Here is a 15,184-nt window from a genome sequence, read left to right as displayed (position 1 = left end):
ATTTTTCATCCCTCAAACTGTAATATTTGCCTTCACCTTGTCTAATGTTTAATCCATGTTTATCCAGCATTTTATTGACTAGTGGTCTGAGTGAAGTGACAGGCAGCAGGAGCCTTGAGACCATGCACGGCACGATGGGGCTTCGGGGGCTGCTCTGTGTGTGCCTGGCGTCCCTGCTCACCCTGCAGGCCATGCCCGCTCAGGGTTCACCCGCACGCAGTCCCAAAGGCGGCAAGGTATGTGAGTAAACCCCTGGGCCAGAAACAGACGGCTGAACCTGGAAGGGGCTACAGAGACCAGGGCTCTCCCCACCCACCTCGACCTCCTCTGAATGGAGAGGACCTCCCAGCAGCATGCGGGAAGTGAGGCCAAGGCGTCGAGGACACAGGCTGTGTCCTACTCCCGTCCGTTAACAGATAGGTCCTGGTCCCCTGAGTGCTCGCACTCACCCTTGTGCCGGTTTTGTTTTACAGAAGCGACCGGCTTTGGACACAGTGAGTGAGGATCTCAGCACAGGGGTCTGTGGTGGGCCTTTATTACAGTCTGTTTCCCCTGGGCTTCGAGGTGTGCCCCTGGGCAGAGGGATTCCCATCTCCTCCAAATAAGGGCTCGCCCACCCCCCTCATGCCCCACGACATGGCCTCAGGCATAGAGAACAGCACCTGTGTCAGAGCTGGGTGCCGAGGTCTCCCGTGGCTGAGCCCCCATCCCAGCCACCTCCCGCACGTCCCACTTTAGGCTGTCGATGGCGTGGTCATCCAGAGTTTGAAAGTCAACTGCAAAGTCACCTCTCGCTTTTCCCACTGTGTCATCACCAGCCAAGTGGTCAACAGCGCCGACGAAGCCAAGGATGTGGCCTTTGATGTGGAAATCCCCAGGACGGCCTTCATCAGCGACTTTGCCATGTGCGTGCCCGCCTGGTTCACCAGGCCCAGCCCAAAACCATGGCTCCGAGTGGCCCAACAGTGCAGCCCATCCCCTCGTCCCCAAGGGCCACAGGCCAGCCCCAGCTCTGAAGGACTGAAAAGCCCTTTAGGTCTGCTCTGGGCTCCCATCTTAGACAGCAAACTAGAGCCTCTGACAGTGTGTTTTCAGCCTAGGGCCCAAGGAGCACAGGCTGGCACCCACAGTTTCTTGCTGGACTCTGTGGCCGTGGCTGCCCACCTCCTTGAGTAGCTCTGGGGGCAGTGGGAGGCCAGCAGGAGATGCCCTCTCACAAGTGCTCACCTGGACAGGGTCTCCTTAGTGCCTGGGCTGGGAGCACCTCCAATATGGAGGCCCTGTGTGGTTGGGGAGGGGCACCTCCCTGAGGGCATCTTCCTCCCTGTAGCACAGCAGGTGAAAATGCATTCCTCGGGGACATAAAGGACAAAGTGACTGCATGGAAGCAGTACCGGAAAGCAGCCATCTCAGGAGAGAACGCCGGCCTTGTCAGGTGAGCTCTGGGTGCTGCCCTGGTGCTGCCCTCCCCTGCCAGGATGCATGCCTTGGGTGGAGGGCAGCCCAGGCTGATGGGAAGGGAGCAAACTGCCCAGATCCACTGCTGGCACAGGTGCACTGGACGAGGCCTCTGGAGAAGTGGGGCTCTGACCCTGGCCAGCCAGCTAAGAGTGAGGGTCAAGGAAAGCTGGGAGCAGCACGAAAATAAGAGAAACTGACTCTGAGGGCCATGCTTTAGGTGACAAGGACCTCCACATCACTTACCATTTGTCTGTTTGTTGTTGCCACTGGTGGCACATCCAGGGCCTCAGGGAGAACGATGGAGCAGTTTGCCATCCAGGTCACCATTGGTCCCCGGAGCAAGGCCACGTTCCGGCTGACCTACGAGGAGGTGCTGAGGCGAAAGCTTATGCAGTATGACATTGTCATCAAGGTCAAGCCCAAGCAGCTGGTGCAGCATTTTGAGGTAGATCGCTGGTGACCACGTGCAGGGGCAAGGTCTCAGGAGCTGGGCTCCTGCCTCTCCCTCTCTGCGGCTCTGAGCGCTGGTTCGGCACCCACCACGTGCAGCCCTGGGCCTGAGCACACAGGGAGGGGACTCACTCCTCAGGGTGGGCTCTGATGGCTGTTCGTGGGCAGGGAGCTCCCTGAACCCTCCAACCTCCTCCTTCTTCTGAGCCTTGGCTTGCTCATCTGTCAAATGGGGGTTTTGTGTGTCCCAGAACTGCCGCAAGGATCATGAGAGATATTGAATGTCCAGGGAGTCTGTAAACCAGTTAGTCCTGGGCAGCCTGAGGGGCTGTAATTGTCACTGGCACCTTAGTGGTAGCCGAGTTGAGGGGCTCAGGCATGCACACTTTCATTTGGCCAATATTTTTGGAGTGCCTACAACATGCCAGGCCCTGTGCTGAGAGCTGGGCGGGTGCTGCACACAGTAGGTGGTCAGGATATACGCTGGCTCTTGGCTGGGGCTTGATGAAGGCTCCCCAGTGGGAGCCTTGGTACAGGAACTGCTTCAATGCCACAGATCGACGTGGACATCTTTGAGCCTCGGGGGATCAGCAAGCTGGATGCCCAGGCCTCCTTCCTCCCCAAGGAACGGGCCGCCCAACTCATCAAGAAGTCCTTCTCAGGAAAAGAGGTGCGTGGCATGGCTGAGCCCTCAGAGACTTCTCAGCGTGGCTGCAGACAAGGGCTGCAGGCCACCCTAGGGGAGAGAGAGAGAGGAACTTTGCACTCCTGATTCTCAGAGCCACTTGGCAAAAGCCTGTGTGCGGAGGCTGGGGAGGGTGCCTACAACGGCTGCCTGGTCTGGGGCGAGTTGCTGGCTTGCTTAAGCCTCAGTTTCCTCTTTGCCTGTCTCATCCCAATAGGAAAGCATTCATGGAAATATAGGGCACATGTGCAAACCTCAGGATTCCAAGCCCCAGTGTTCTTGGAAACACGATGAAGTTTGGAAAGGCCTTTGGCCTCTGGCCACTTGCCACTTGTCACTTCCCACCCATCTGTGGGAATCCCAGAAGCCCCCTGCTTGCCCCTACCCCAGGTCCTGAGGAGTGTGGCATATGAGTGGGTGATACCCAACTAGTGCCCTGCTTCCTAACTTGCCCTCAACTGGAGCCAGGAGCAAACTGTTTATTCCCCACCCACCTTTGGTAGTGAGTCCATAACAATTCACTTAAAAGAAATGTTTCCTACAGTTTTGAAGGGGTTCCTTTGAAACAAAATATGATACCCCAGAGTGTTAGCAAACATGCTTGCTTTCAGCAGGGGACCAAGGGGATGGTCTTTGTCTGCCTAATAATTTTCAAAAAAATTTTTAATGAGCATATTTTGCTTTTATAACAAACAAACAAAAAGTAAAAAGAAAAGCATCTTTAAAGAAAATGTGGAAAGTACAAAAGTGTAGAAATGTATCGAGTACAAACCACCACCAATTTCCCGGAATACCAGCACCAAGTCCAAACAGACCGCAGCTCCCACTCTGGGAGCTCTTCCTTCTCTTTGTCTATCCAGGCAGGTTTCATTTTCCAGCACAGTGTTGCTTTTTTCACTAGATAGTGTGAGTTGACCGGTGCCTCTCATGCTGCTATTATTTTGTTTTTATTGTGTATCCAAAGTGACGATACTTATAGAAAATCCCAATGATTCAGAAGCATGTGAGCAAAGAAACAGGTCTTCTCTCCTACCACCCACAGGTGTGTATTCTCAGCAGCAGGGCGAGGGGCCCACTAGACTCATTCCTATGCCTGTGCACCACACACACATTCACACACACACACACACACACACCCCTTACGTTGTCGTTGCAAACTAGTGATGCCTCACACCGTCAATGGTTCCAGGGTCATGTGCTTTTCCGTCCCACGGTGGGACAGCAGCAATCCTGCCCCACATGCTCTACGACCTTGCTGAATGGGGACTTCAAGGTGACCTACGATGTCAATCGGGACAAGGCCTGTGACCTCCTGGTGAGCTGGAAGCTTCTTGCCCAAGACTCAGAGGGTGGGCAGGGTGCTTGAGAGAGAGGCCTCACTTGTCCCTTTGTGTTTCAGGTCGCTGATAACCACTTTGCCCACTTCTTTGCTCCCCAAAACCTGACAAAACTGAACAAGAATGTGGTTTTTGTGATTGACATCAGCTCCTCCATGGAAGGCCAGAAAGTGAAGCAGGTAAACTGTGGCTCTAACCAGCTGGCCAGCAGGAGCTTCTTTAGCCCCATCACCCATCCCACCCTGGTTTTGCCTCCAGAGTCTGGGTTTGGGACTTCTGCTCCTGGTCAGAGGCACGGTAATTTAACAGGATATCCCAGTGGTCAGGGGCTCTGGAATCAGCCACTTTCTCACTGTGCAACCGTGGGCAAGTGCATTCACTTCTCCTCAATGGCAAAAATGGGAGTAAAATGCAGCGCCCATACGGTTGTGGGGTTTACCAATGGGGGATGCTTGGAAGATGAGACCTGTACCCTAGGCGTGCAGGGATGATTACAGTGCTCCCGGGAGATGGCTTGCAGCAGGGCACAGCCCACTCCCACCGCGCTCTGGGTGTCCTGTCCATAGCGCAGTGAAAGCATGGCTGGACAAGCAGAGTTTTAGAAACTCAGCCCCCTGGGGTCCTCTGTCTTAATCCTGACCCCCTTGAACTCCTGGTCATTTCCCCTCCCCATACTGGGTCCCTTTGCCTTCTCCATCCCCCTCAAGACATCCCAGAGCTCAGTAGGATGCTCCTCTCTGGCACCACCTGGCTGTCCTGTCCATCCCCTTCTGCTTGCCCACCGTGTACTTCTACCCTGTGGATCTCTGAACTGGGTATCTGGAGATGACAGAAGGCACTATCCTGGGGCCCTGCCCCTCCACTGACTGTCCTGTCCTTACAGACCAAGGAGGCGCTCCTTAAAATCCTGGGGGACTTGCGGCCAGGGGACTACTTCGACCTGGTCCTCTTTGGGTCTGCAGTGCAGTCCTGGAGGGGCTCGCTGGTGCAGGCATCTGCCGCCAATCTGGACGCAGCTCGGAACTTTGTGCAGCACTTCTCTCTGGCCGGGTGTAAGGGCAGGGGTCTGGGGCCACCTCGATGTCACCTCTGTCCCCTCAGATTCAGGGCATACACTGATCTGCTTTCTCTTTTTTGCAGCTACAAACCTGAATGGAGGTTTGCTCCAGGGAATTGAGATTTTGAACAAAGCTCAGGGAAGCCTCCCAGAGCTCAGCAACCATGCCTCTATTCTCATCATGCTGACAGATGGCGAGCCCACAGAGGGTAAACGCCCCGAGGGCTACCTTCATTACCAAAGGCATTCAAGCTGAACTTGGAAATACAACCAATGGGGATGCTGTCAGGGGGCAGAAAGGCTAAGGGCAAAACCAAGCACTGGTTTAAAAGCAGAGTTCAGACCACAGAGTCTGAAGGAGCTCCAAGGTGTTCTGTCCTGAATTGGGAAGCTGGGGAAGTTTCTGCATGACACGGGGTTGCACAGGGCCCAGGAGGATGGGCAGGACCCTAGGCTGAGTTTAATGAACTATGGATTCAGCACTGACTGAGTGCCAAGCACAGGACTAGGGACCAAGGAGAGACACTAAGAGAACAAGACACATCTTTGCCCTTAAGGAGCCCAGGGTCCACTGGGGGAGGCAGCCCCAGGAGCAGATGCTCTGTCAAGGGCCCTGAAGGGTGCCAGAAGGCCGAAGGAGCACAGACAAGGGGCACCTGGCCCAGGCAGGGTCTCAGAAGGCGTCTTGGAAGAGGTGACCCCCGAGCTCAATCTGGAAGGAGGGGAGGAGAAGCAGGAAGGGATCCCTGGCAGAAGGGGCAGCTTGAGCAAAACAAGGTTTGTGCACTGGCAGGGCCTGCCTGGGAAGCGTAGGCATATGCAGAGTAGGTGAAACAGGATGGAAGGGTCAGCAGGACCTCACAGGCCATGCGAGGAGCCGTGAGTTTACAGCAGAATCAGATCTGCTCATGGTGGATCCATGTAGATGGGCAAAGTCTTCGAGGAGCTCTGTGAGTAGCTGTTGCAGTCACCCAGGTGAGCCAGCAAGAGGCGTTGCCTCAAGATGCCAGTGGGGACTGGAGATGGTCTGAGATGGGAGTCTTGGCCCCCAGGGAGGGTGCCCCAAAGTCCCCTCGTGCCCCACACACCTGTGAGCCAGCATCCCGTCCCTACCTGGCTGTGTGGCTGCAGGGGTGACGGATCATACCCAAATCCTCAAGAACGTCCGAGATGCCATCAGGGGCAAGTTCCCACTCTACAACTTGGGCTTCGGCCATGATGTGGACTTGAAATTCCTGGAGGTCATGTCCCTGGAGAACAACGGACGTGTCCAGAGAATCTACGAGGACCACGATGCCACCCAGCAGCTGCAGGTCTCCTCCTCCCCCTGCTCCCAAAGTCACGCCATGGGGAGCATGGCCTTGGCAGCCACGTACCCATCAGCCCAGAGCAGATAAAGCTCTGGTGTGGGGTTCGAATTAGCTGTGTGACCTCAAACCAGTTACTTAAGCCCTGAGCCTTCAATTCCTTCTATAAAGTAGGGATCCCGACACCCCACTTTGTGAGTGGGTTTCCTGTTGGATGCCTAGGACGACCCACCAGCTCTGAGGCTGCACCCCCCATCCCCACAGGGCTTCTACGAGCAGGTAGCCAACCCTCTGCTGAGGGATGTGGAGTTGCTGTACCCCAGGGATGCCGTCTCGGCCCTGACCCAGCACCACCATAAACAGTACTATGAAGGCTCGGAGATCATAGTGGCCGGGCGCATCGCTGACCACAAGCGGAGCAGCTTCAAGGCGGATGTGCAAGCCTATGGGGTAAACAGAGGGCTGCGGAGGGTGGAGAGGCACCCAGAGACTCCAAACCTACACTGCTCCCCACCCCTAGGCCCCCAGCAGCCTCTCTTTCCCCAGAGCGGTGCCTCACCCCAGAGGGCCACACACACCCCAGGGCTGAGCATTCTTCCAATGAAGGCATCCAGAGGGCAGGCTAGAGTGGGGCCAACATGGCCTTGATTAGCTGTAGTCCCTTGTATCCAACTGGTCCACCTGTTATTCCTCACATCACTCCTCCCAAAGCGTGAGAGTGTGAGAGGCCAGCCTCTTTCTTCTCAAGTGACCACTATTTCCTGAGCACCGACTGCACATGCAGCTTTGCACCACGGTGCAGTGCCTATGTGTATGTGCACACTGCGGTGTGTGTGTGTGGGGGGGTGTCACAGAGACCTGGACTCTAGCCGTGCAGTGTAGTTGAGGGTTCAGGACTCGGGCTTAGAGTGAGGAAAGCTGAGCTAGACCCTGGCTGCAGCTGGGTGACGTTGATCAAATGGGTCCAGTTCTCTAGGCCTTTCTGTACCGTGGGGGTAACAATGTACTAGAGAGTTGTGTGGAGTAAACGAAATAATCCACATGATAGGCTTATACAGTGCCTGGTACATGGGATGCCCTTGGGAAGAGGTGCCCCCGTTACTGTAGCTGGGGAGAGAAGGCGCATTTGTGAGCTGTGGCAAGCTGAATGGCGCACGGGGCCGCGGTGGGCATCCGGAGGAGCGGGGCGTGGTGGAAACAGCTACATGGTGGATCGGCTGGGTGCCTGCTGGCATCCCCCAGAGAAAATCCATGAGGGCAGGGCCTGATCCTCCATCCCTGGGATCCCCAGGGCCTGGCCCAACTTGGCTAACAGAGGGTGCTTAGCAACTTTTGTGGAAGGAACGGATGGAAGAGGATGAGGAGAGCAGGCTCAGGAAAGGCAGGGGGTAGCATGCTCAGAACGGAGCTGCAGAGACCAGACAACATCAGGCTCCCCCAGAACCCCTCATGGCGCACAACCTCTCTCTCCCTCGCCTCCCTCAGGAGGGCCAAGAATTCAAGACGACCTGCCTGGTGGACGAGGAAGAGATGAAGAAACTGCTCCGAGAGCGGGGCCACATGCTGGAGAACCACGTCGAACGCCTGTGGGCCTACCTCACCATCCAGGAGCTGCTGGCCAAGCGGTACCAGCCCTGCGGCTGCCTGGGGGGTGGAGGGGCATGACCACCCCAGAACACGCCCCCCGCCCTGGGCCTTTGGACTACAGAGGGGCGGTTCTAGGCCTTGGAGGTTGCGAGCAGGTCAGATTTACTGGCCTCTGACTTTGCTCGCTGAGTTAATATCAACCAGGCAGTCAGCAGTGTGGTCAGGGCCCGCTGGGGGCACAGTGCAGCCCCTTTTGCCCCCACTGAGCTGCTGCGGGGGAGGCTTCCCTTTACTGCGGGGCTGCTGTGTCCAGACACACTCATTTAATCCTCACAACGTGCCGAGCAAACTGAGGTTCAGAGAGGTTAGACCACTTGCCAGGATCTCACAGCTATTGAATTCTCTGTGGGTTTCTGAGGCACATCCCCCAGCCCTGCCAGACCTCCAGGTTTTCTCTGAGGGAGGCCTTTAAATCATGAGGTCCTTGAAGACAGCCCCTGGGCGGGGGCACTGCAGGGGCCTTGTAAACATTTGCTGAAAGAGTGAACAAAGGAAGGAAAGGACGAGGGAGTGCAAGTCCATTGTCATCCAAGCTGCGGGCTTAGAGCCGGTGTCTGTCTGGCAGGATGAAGTTGGAGGGGGCAGAGAAGGCCAACGTGTCAGCCAAGGCCCTGAAGATGTCGCTGGCCTATCAGTTTGTGACCCCGCTGACCTCCATGACCATCAGGGGCATGGCGGACCAAGACGGCCTGGAGCCCCTCATTGACAAGGCCCTGGAGGGTATGGGCTGGCAGAGGGGAGGCTGTGGGCATGGGGAGGCTTCTGAGAGCCAAAAATCTCCTGGGCGTTAATTCTCTTTCCTTTCTCTCCTTTCCAGATTCTCTGCCCTTGGGTGAGTTTTTAAATCACGTTGATTTCCGCAAGGGGCTCCGGGTGGCTGGGCAAGTGGCACGTGCTCCAGCCGCCAGGCACACAGCACCCGCTCCCCCTGCTCTGCTCCACCCTTTCTTGGTCTCTTCCTTCCCCAAGATGCCCTTCCCTACTTTGCTGCAAACTAGTTGCTGCCTCCTGTGTGCTCGGGGAGCTCTCGCTCAGCCTGAACCCCTCCACTCCCCGGACTCCTTAGGGGCCCTACGTGTGAGCATCCATCTACCAGGAGGGCTGGGACCCCCAGGAAGAGGGCTGGGACCCCCGGGAGGAGGGCTGGGACCCCCAGGAGGAGGGTGGGCCCAGGCCTGATTGGCCTCCGGGCCCAGCTGCACTTGGGGAATGAGGCGCGTGCCTTTCGTGTGGAGTGGGGAGAGTGACGCTGTCCTCTACTGTTGTCCTCTACAGAGATGGTGGGGCCCAGAAAGAGTAAGTGGCAGCCATCCTGATGACGCAGGTCTCTACCCTCTACTCCACACATGGCCACCTCTCAGGCTGTGCGTTCAGTCCTGAGCAAAGCCTGGGTCATCACCTATCTGCGTGATGAGGAAATGATAGCCTAAGGTTTTCTTCCTCTGCTCCAGCGTTCCTCGCTGCCTCTCACTGGGAACCGTCAGAATGCTCCCCCTGACCTGGCCTGGCCTCCCCACCCCTATGCCACCAGCACCTCCCAGTTCCCAGGAAAGGAGACCGAGAGGGGGCCACGCCACTGTGCTGGGCCAAATTTCCATTCCCACATCCCGAGAGGCGTCAAAGGCTCTGTGTCCACTCCAGCCCCTGTGGCCTCAGGCCAGCCTGCCTGGGTGGGAGGGGCCTCAGAAAAGGAGGCAGCAGCTCCAGGGAAGGCGCAGCTGCTTCCCTTCTAAGCGCTGTTTACTTTTGCCCGTCAGCCTTCGTGCTGCTGGCCTCGCAGCCTTCTCCGACGCGGCCTAGCTCCGAGATCCAGCAGTTGCCAAACCAAGTGACTGGCGGTGAGTCCTTGGGAGGGTCTGAGGGATACACCTGCCTGACTGAACCCTTCTCCCCAGCCGGCCCCATGTGCCTAATACTCAATCTAATAGACTCCATGCTGTGCCCCCAGTGGACACTGACCCCCACTTCCTCATCCACGTGCCCCAGAAAGAGGACACTCTGTGCTTCAATATCAACGAGGAGCCTGGTGTGGTCCTGAGCCTGGTGCAGGACCCTGACACAGGTACGGGTGACATTACGCCCTCTGCCAGAGAGGGTGGGGCCTGGGCTCCTCTGTCCTCAACGTTCAGCCATGAAGAGGAAGGACAGTGGCTGTGGCCTCCACTCCCCTCACCCTGTGTACCCGCCACCTGGCTGGGCTCAGCCGGCCTCCTTCATGCCCCATCCGCCTGCCTGGGCCCTATACAGGGCCTGCTTCATGGGCATGTGACCTGTGCAGGTGCACAGGACCCTGCCCTTGGAAGGACTCCATGCTTGATTGAATGTTCTGCTGTTGCATCTTGAAATTCTTAACAAGTTTTGAATGAGGGGCCCCTCGTTTTCATTTTGTACTGAATCCTATAAATGATGCAGTGGCCCTGCCACACCCCCCTCCCCCATCCCCCTCATGGCTGCAGGGGTCTTGGTGCCCACCTCCCCAGCAGGGCTCAGGTGATGGGAACAACGCCCTCTCCATCTATCGGCCACTTCTCCCACCCTCCCAGTCCAGTCAGGCCATCTGCTAATATTTGTTGAGCACATCCTAAGGTCTGGGGACACAGTGGGAACCGAAACAAAGTCCTTGCTCTCGTGGAGTTTAGGGAAGGGAGATAAACAGGTGAACAAATTCTTAGCTGACAATTTCCGAGCATGAGACGTGCTGTGTTGGGATAGTGAAGACGGGGAGGGGGCTTTTGGCTGCTCAGTTCAGAGGAGGCTTCTGTGGAGAGGCCCACCTGCAGCACCTACTGTGACCTGCCCTGTGTCAGGGCCTGGGTCCACAGAGAAGGAGCAGGTCCAAGGCCTGTCCTCGGGGAGGTGACACCTCCTTCAGGGCCCAGAACCGAGGGCTAAGTCTCAGAGAGTTAGTGTGGCGGGAGGGAAGGGAGGCGGGGCTGCGAGCGGCCTGCACCTGTCCTGAAGGCCCCTCCCCCTGGGTGGTGAGGCCCTCAGAGCCCAAAGAGGGTGGGCATTGGGGGCGGCAGCAGCAAGGACCGGCTGGTGGGGTTCTAGGCAGAGCTGGGCCGCCCTGACCCGGATGGCCCCTCACCCCACTGCAGGCTTCTCAGTGAATGGCCAGCTCATCGGCAACGAGGCCAGTGGCCCTGGGAAGCACGAGGGCACGTACTTCGGGCGGCTGGGGATCGCAAACCCCGCAACAGGCTTCCAGCTGGAAGTGACTCCTCAGAACATCACACTGAACCCTGGCTCTGGCGGACCCATATTCTCCTGGAGGGACCAGGCCTCACTGCGGCAGAATGAGTAACCGGGCTGGGGCCGGGGCCTGGGAGGGGAGGCAGGGGTGGGTGTGGTGAAGACCAAGGCACAAAGCCCCAGAGCCAGCTCTGCTGCCCGAGCCTGCTGGGCCCTCATTCCCCGAGCTGTGTCAGTGTGTGACGTCCATGTGGCCTCCGCGTAGGCTGTGCAGACATGTCGGGCCCCGTGGACCATTCCCCACCCGACTCCCAATTTCCCTGGATTGCTGGACACGTGCTCCGGGCCCAGCTGCCTGGATGCCTGTGCTCCCGTGGCACCCTCACCCTGCAGTCCACCCCTGTCTCCACCAAACCAAGCCAACTCTTCCTCCCAGGCCCAGCGCATTGGCCACCTCTTCCCTGAAGCCATCCTAGTCCCTTCCTCTGCTGAACTCCAGCGTTCTCTAGGTTTCTCTTTCAGCCCCTGTCTTAGTATGCCTTGTTTAGTGTTTGTTCCTTCCTTCACTCATTCATTCGTTCAATAAACTGCTGAGCACCAGAGCCCAATGCTGGGCAGCAGAGCTATAGGAAGAGGTGGGCAGAGTCCGGTGTGGAGGACACAGATGATAAGTGGGAGTCAAAGAACACAGACTCATAATAGACAGGCTGGAGTCCAAGTCCTGGCTCTGCCACTCGCCAGCTGTGTGACCTTGAGCAAGTTTTTTAACCTCTCTGAGCCTCAGTCCTCACAGGATCAGAGTGGGAACTGAATGATGCAGTTTGCGTGGAGGGCTTAGCACAGAGCCTAGCACATTGTAAGGGCCCCATACACAATAGCAACAAGTGGGAAGGAGCATGGAGCAGGTAACCGTCAACCCGCTGCGGGGCGAGGGGTTCATAAGAGCTGGGTCTCAAGGACAAGAGCAGCTGAATGGAGGGGGTGCAGTGCAGCCGCACCTGCCTTCATGGCACCTGGCCCCACAGGGTGGTGGTGACCATCAACAGGAAGAGGAACCTGGTGGTGTCCGTGGAGGATGGGGGCACCTTCGAGGTCGTCCTGCACCGGGTATGGAAGGGGAGTGCCATCTGCCAGGACTTCCTGGGCTTCTACGTGCTGGATAGTCACCGGATGTCGGCACGGACACACGGGCTGCTGGGTACGGCTGGCTAGGCGGGCAGAGCTGTGGGGTGGGGTGTTGAAACCAGAGGACTTACCCTGGGTGAGCTTTGCAGCGGGTCACCAGGATAGGCCCACCTCCAACGTGGCCTACAAGGCTCAGAGTTCCAAAGAGGGTCCCAGTGAAGGCTTGTCCCACAAAAAGGCTGCAATCAAACACAATGAATTTAAAGGTTAAGTGAGCCTGGGAGCGAGTAAGGAGAGGTCCAATTAGCAAATGGAAAGGTCCAGTGGACACCCAGAGACCTCCTGATGGGATGGGTCATCGGCCACACTGCTTCTCCTTGTGGCCTTCCTGCAGACCCTGTTCTCTACCCCTCAACCCTCTCTCCCCAGCCAGATTCCTTTGGAATTGGTCCAAAAAGACAGGAGGTACAACCAACAGGCAATATATCTGCTTCTCTATAGCAAGCGAACTAAAGGTGGCTTTTGATGCCAACATTTATAGAAACAGTCAAGCCCTTGAAAAACAATTGTTTAGGCAACTCTCTAAGCCTCCAGTGAGCACCTACTGAGTACAAGGCAGCAAGGCCCCCGATGGTAACTGCTGTCTCCCATATGCCTTTCCAGGACAATTCTTCCACCCCTTTGATTATAAAGTGTTCGACCTCCACCCAGGCTCTGACCCCACAAAGACAGACGCCACGATGGTGGTGAAGAAACGCCGGCTGACGGTCACCAGGTGGGTGGGCTGCTCTCCCAGCATCTCTGCCCTTGGCCTTCCCCATCGTTGCGCCAGGCCTTCCTCCAGGTGTCACAGGGTTGAGGTGGGCTTCTTGGGGCGGTGCAGCCCTGCCAGCTCCAAAAGGTGACCCCAGCTGGCTTGTGTCTCCTCAGGGGCTTGCAAAAAGACTACAGCAAAGACCCCCGGCATGGGGCTGAGGTGACCTGCTGGTTCATCCACAACAACGGGGATGGGCTGATCGACGGTGTTCACACTGACTATATCGTCCCCGACATCTTCTGAGCCCCCAGCCAGCACACCAATCCTCCCTTGGGACCATGGCAGAGGAGGAGCCTGACCCGCTGCCCAGGCCACACCTCCCTGTCCAAGCTGGTCTCCTATGTCGAAGCACTCATGACTTCCATTACAGAGAGGCTATGTCCAGCCCAGGCTGGCTGCTTTGCGGGAGGGGGGTGTGGCAGGGAGGCAACCCAAGATGTTGCTTCTCAGAAGGGCTCAGGAGTCACAGCAGACCAGGAGGCTGGGCGGGAGCCGGCACCAACTCTGCCCCCACCCCACCCTGTTCTCTGCAGCTGCCTGGCCCCGTGCCCTCTGAGTGTCCTGGGTGTCCCGTGCACACAGCCTCCCCTACAGGTCCAGAGACCAAAGGACACTCTGGCAGCACGTATAGGAACAACCCGTAACAGCTGCAGCTGCCCCAGTGCTTCCTGTAGCCAGGAACTGTTCTAAGTGCCTTTGTTGAATTAATTAAATGTATACTCTCAACAGCCCTGGGGGATACTTTTATCATGACTACTTTCAGCTGAGGTTAGGTAATTTGTCCAAAATCACTCCTCTTTTAAGTGGCGGAGCTGGGATTTGAACCCATGCTATCTGGAGTCAGCATCTATGTGCTTAACCACCCCATGTAAATATTCCCATCAGGCTGGGTGGCTGATGGCCAAAGCCTGCTGGGATTTGGTTCTGGATATCCCAAAGTATCACTTAACACAAACATGTGAAAGAAATACATGAAATATATATGGACTTGGGGTCCTGAAGAAGTCCTGCCAGGAGCTGAGGGTCACCTATTGGGGTCAGGGCCTCAGGAGGCAGTTCCCAGGCCTCCATCCTTCACTGGATTTCCCAGCTGGGGGTTTGGAACCTCTGAGAGCAGGCATATTTCCTCAAAGCAGAGACGGCCACTGCCCAGAAGCTGTGATTTCAGGGGCCAGGAATAGCAGTCCACTGACTCCTCACACTGATTCCTGATACCCCTTCAGAATGCCTTCCCTGGGCCTTGTCTAGGGTCCCAGTTAAAATGTGACGTTACAGGGTGTGTAGAGATGAACTTGTACTTTGGGGAGCCACTGGCCCTTTTGGCGAAGGTTGATGGGCCTCCACCCACTCCTTTCCAAAGGGTTTCTGCTTTTTCTGGCTTCTGTCCAGTTCCCATTCCAGATGAGGCCCATGGGGGCTCAGATCAACAACACAAATGCTGAGGTCCAGAGCTGCCCCAAGCCCAGGGACACAGAGCCCTGAGGGGCAGCCAGTGGAATTTCAGAGCCCAGCCCACCGTCTGACGTATCCTGGGCTTCTCAAGGGAGAGCCACGGGCTGCCAGCTGGCTGGTCACCCTCAGCAAAGTCTGCCCAACTGGGGCCTCCTTTTCCCGTCCTCTAGAGTGGAAATGGGGTGGACCTGAAGATTTCCTAGATTCCTTTAATTCGAAATTCTGTATGATGACTCTGGGTCCCTCCAAGTCCCCAGCTGTCCCTCAGGGGCCTCTTGAGCAACCTCAGAATTTCGTACTTTGAGTTGTCCCTCCCACAAAACTCCAAGTATTGGGGGATGAGGCGGTAGCCTGGAGGAGAGGGGCTGGGGAAAGCTCCTCAGGCGGCTGCAGGGCCGTGAGCAGGAGCCACTGGGCAATGCTGGCAGGACAATAGTTCTGCCACCCCTGCCACAGCCCCAAGAGCCCAGTGGTCAGCGACCATCGACGCTGAAGATGACCTCATGAACTAGACGTGCTGGGAGCTAGACTGCAGGGCCCTTCTCTCTGCTCCCAGGTGTCAGCCCTGAACTCGGTGCCCGCCAGCAGTGTGGGTCAGGGTTCAGGAGGCCTGAGGAGAGCAGGGACCCCCAGCCGGGCCTCAGCAGCTCCCTT

General features: G+C 57.0%; 1 protein-coding gene across 2 annotated transcripts; it reads left to right on the top strand.

The window, feature by feature from the left end:
- The first annotated feature begins 122 nt into the window (after nt 1–122).
- On the top strand, nt 123–13,329 carry ITIH1 (inter-alpha-trypsin inhibitor heavy chain 1). Of its 2 annotated transcripts, XM_030867424.2 has the most exons (22): nt 123–236; nt 474–494; nt 739–905; nt 1,331–1,435; nt 1,744–1,906; nt 2,468–2,581; nt 3,786–3,911; nt 3,996–4,112; nt 4,817–4,985; nt 5,074–5,199; nt 6,122–6,303; nt 6,562–6,747; nt 7,783–7,922; nt 8,510–8,664; nt 8,762–8,776; nt 9,220–9,240; nt 9,702–9,782; nt 9,893–10,006; nt 11,043–11,244; nt 12,162–12,334; nt 12,925–13,036; nt 13,192–13,329. In XM_030867424.2, the coding sequence occupies exons 1-22, from the start codon at nt 123–125 to the stop codon at nt 13,319–13,321; spliced, it is 2,733 nt and encodes a 910-aa protein (XP_030723284.1). In that variant the 3' UTR covers nt 13,322–13,329. The 2 variants fall into 2 exon arrangements, with proteins under 2 accessions (XP_030723284.1, XP_060163201.1); XM_060307218.1 differs by lacking the exon at nt 474–494 and having other exon boundaries at nt 7,786–7,922.
- The last annotated feature ends 1,855 nt before the right edge of the window (nt 13,330–15,184 follow it).

Source organism: Globicephala melas, chromosome 11 (assembly GCF_963455315.2).
Source record: "Globicephala melas chromosome 11, mGloMel1.2, whole genome shotgun sequence".
Lineage (NCBI taxonomy): Eukaryota > Metazoa > Chordata > Mammalia > Artiodactyla > Delphinidae > Globicephala > Globicephala melas.
The sequence above is the reverse complement of the archived record's forward strand: the minus strand, read 5'-3'. Positions and strand labels throughout refer to the sequence as shown.

What these genes read in the sequence shown, in the direction of transcription:
- ITIH1 (XM_030867424.2), top strand. Translation starts at nt 123, where the DNA reads ATGCACGGCACGATGGGGCTTCGGGGGCTGCTCTGTGTGTGCCTGGCG. An exon ending in ACAAGGCCTGTGACCTCCTG is followed by an intron (nt 3,912 to 3,995) that starts GTGAGCTGGAAG and finishes TTTGTGTTTCAG; the next exon opens with GTCGCTGATAACCACTTTGC. An exon ending in GATGGTGGGGCCCAGAAAGA is followed by an intron (nt 9,241 to 9,701) that starts GTAAGTGGCAGC and finishes TTTGCCCGTCAG; the next exon opens with CCTTCGTGCTGCTGGCCTCG.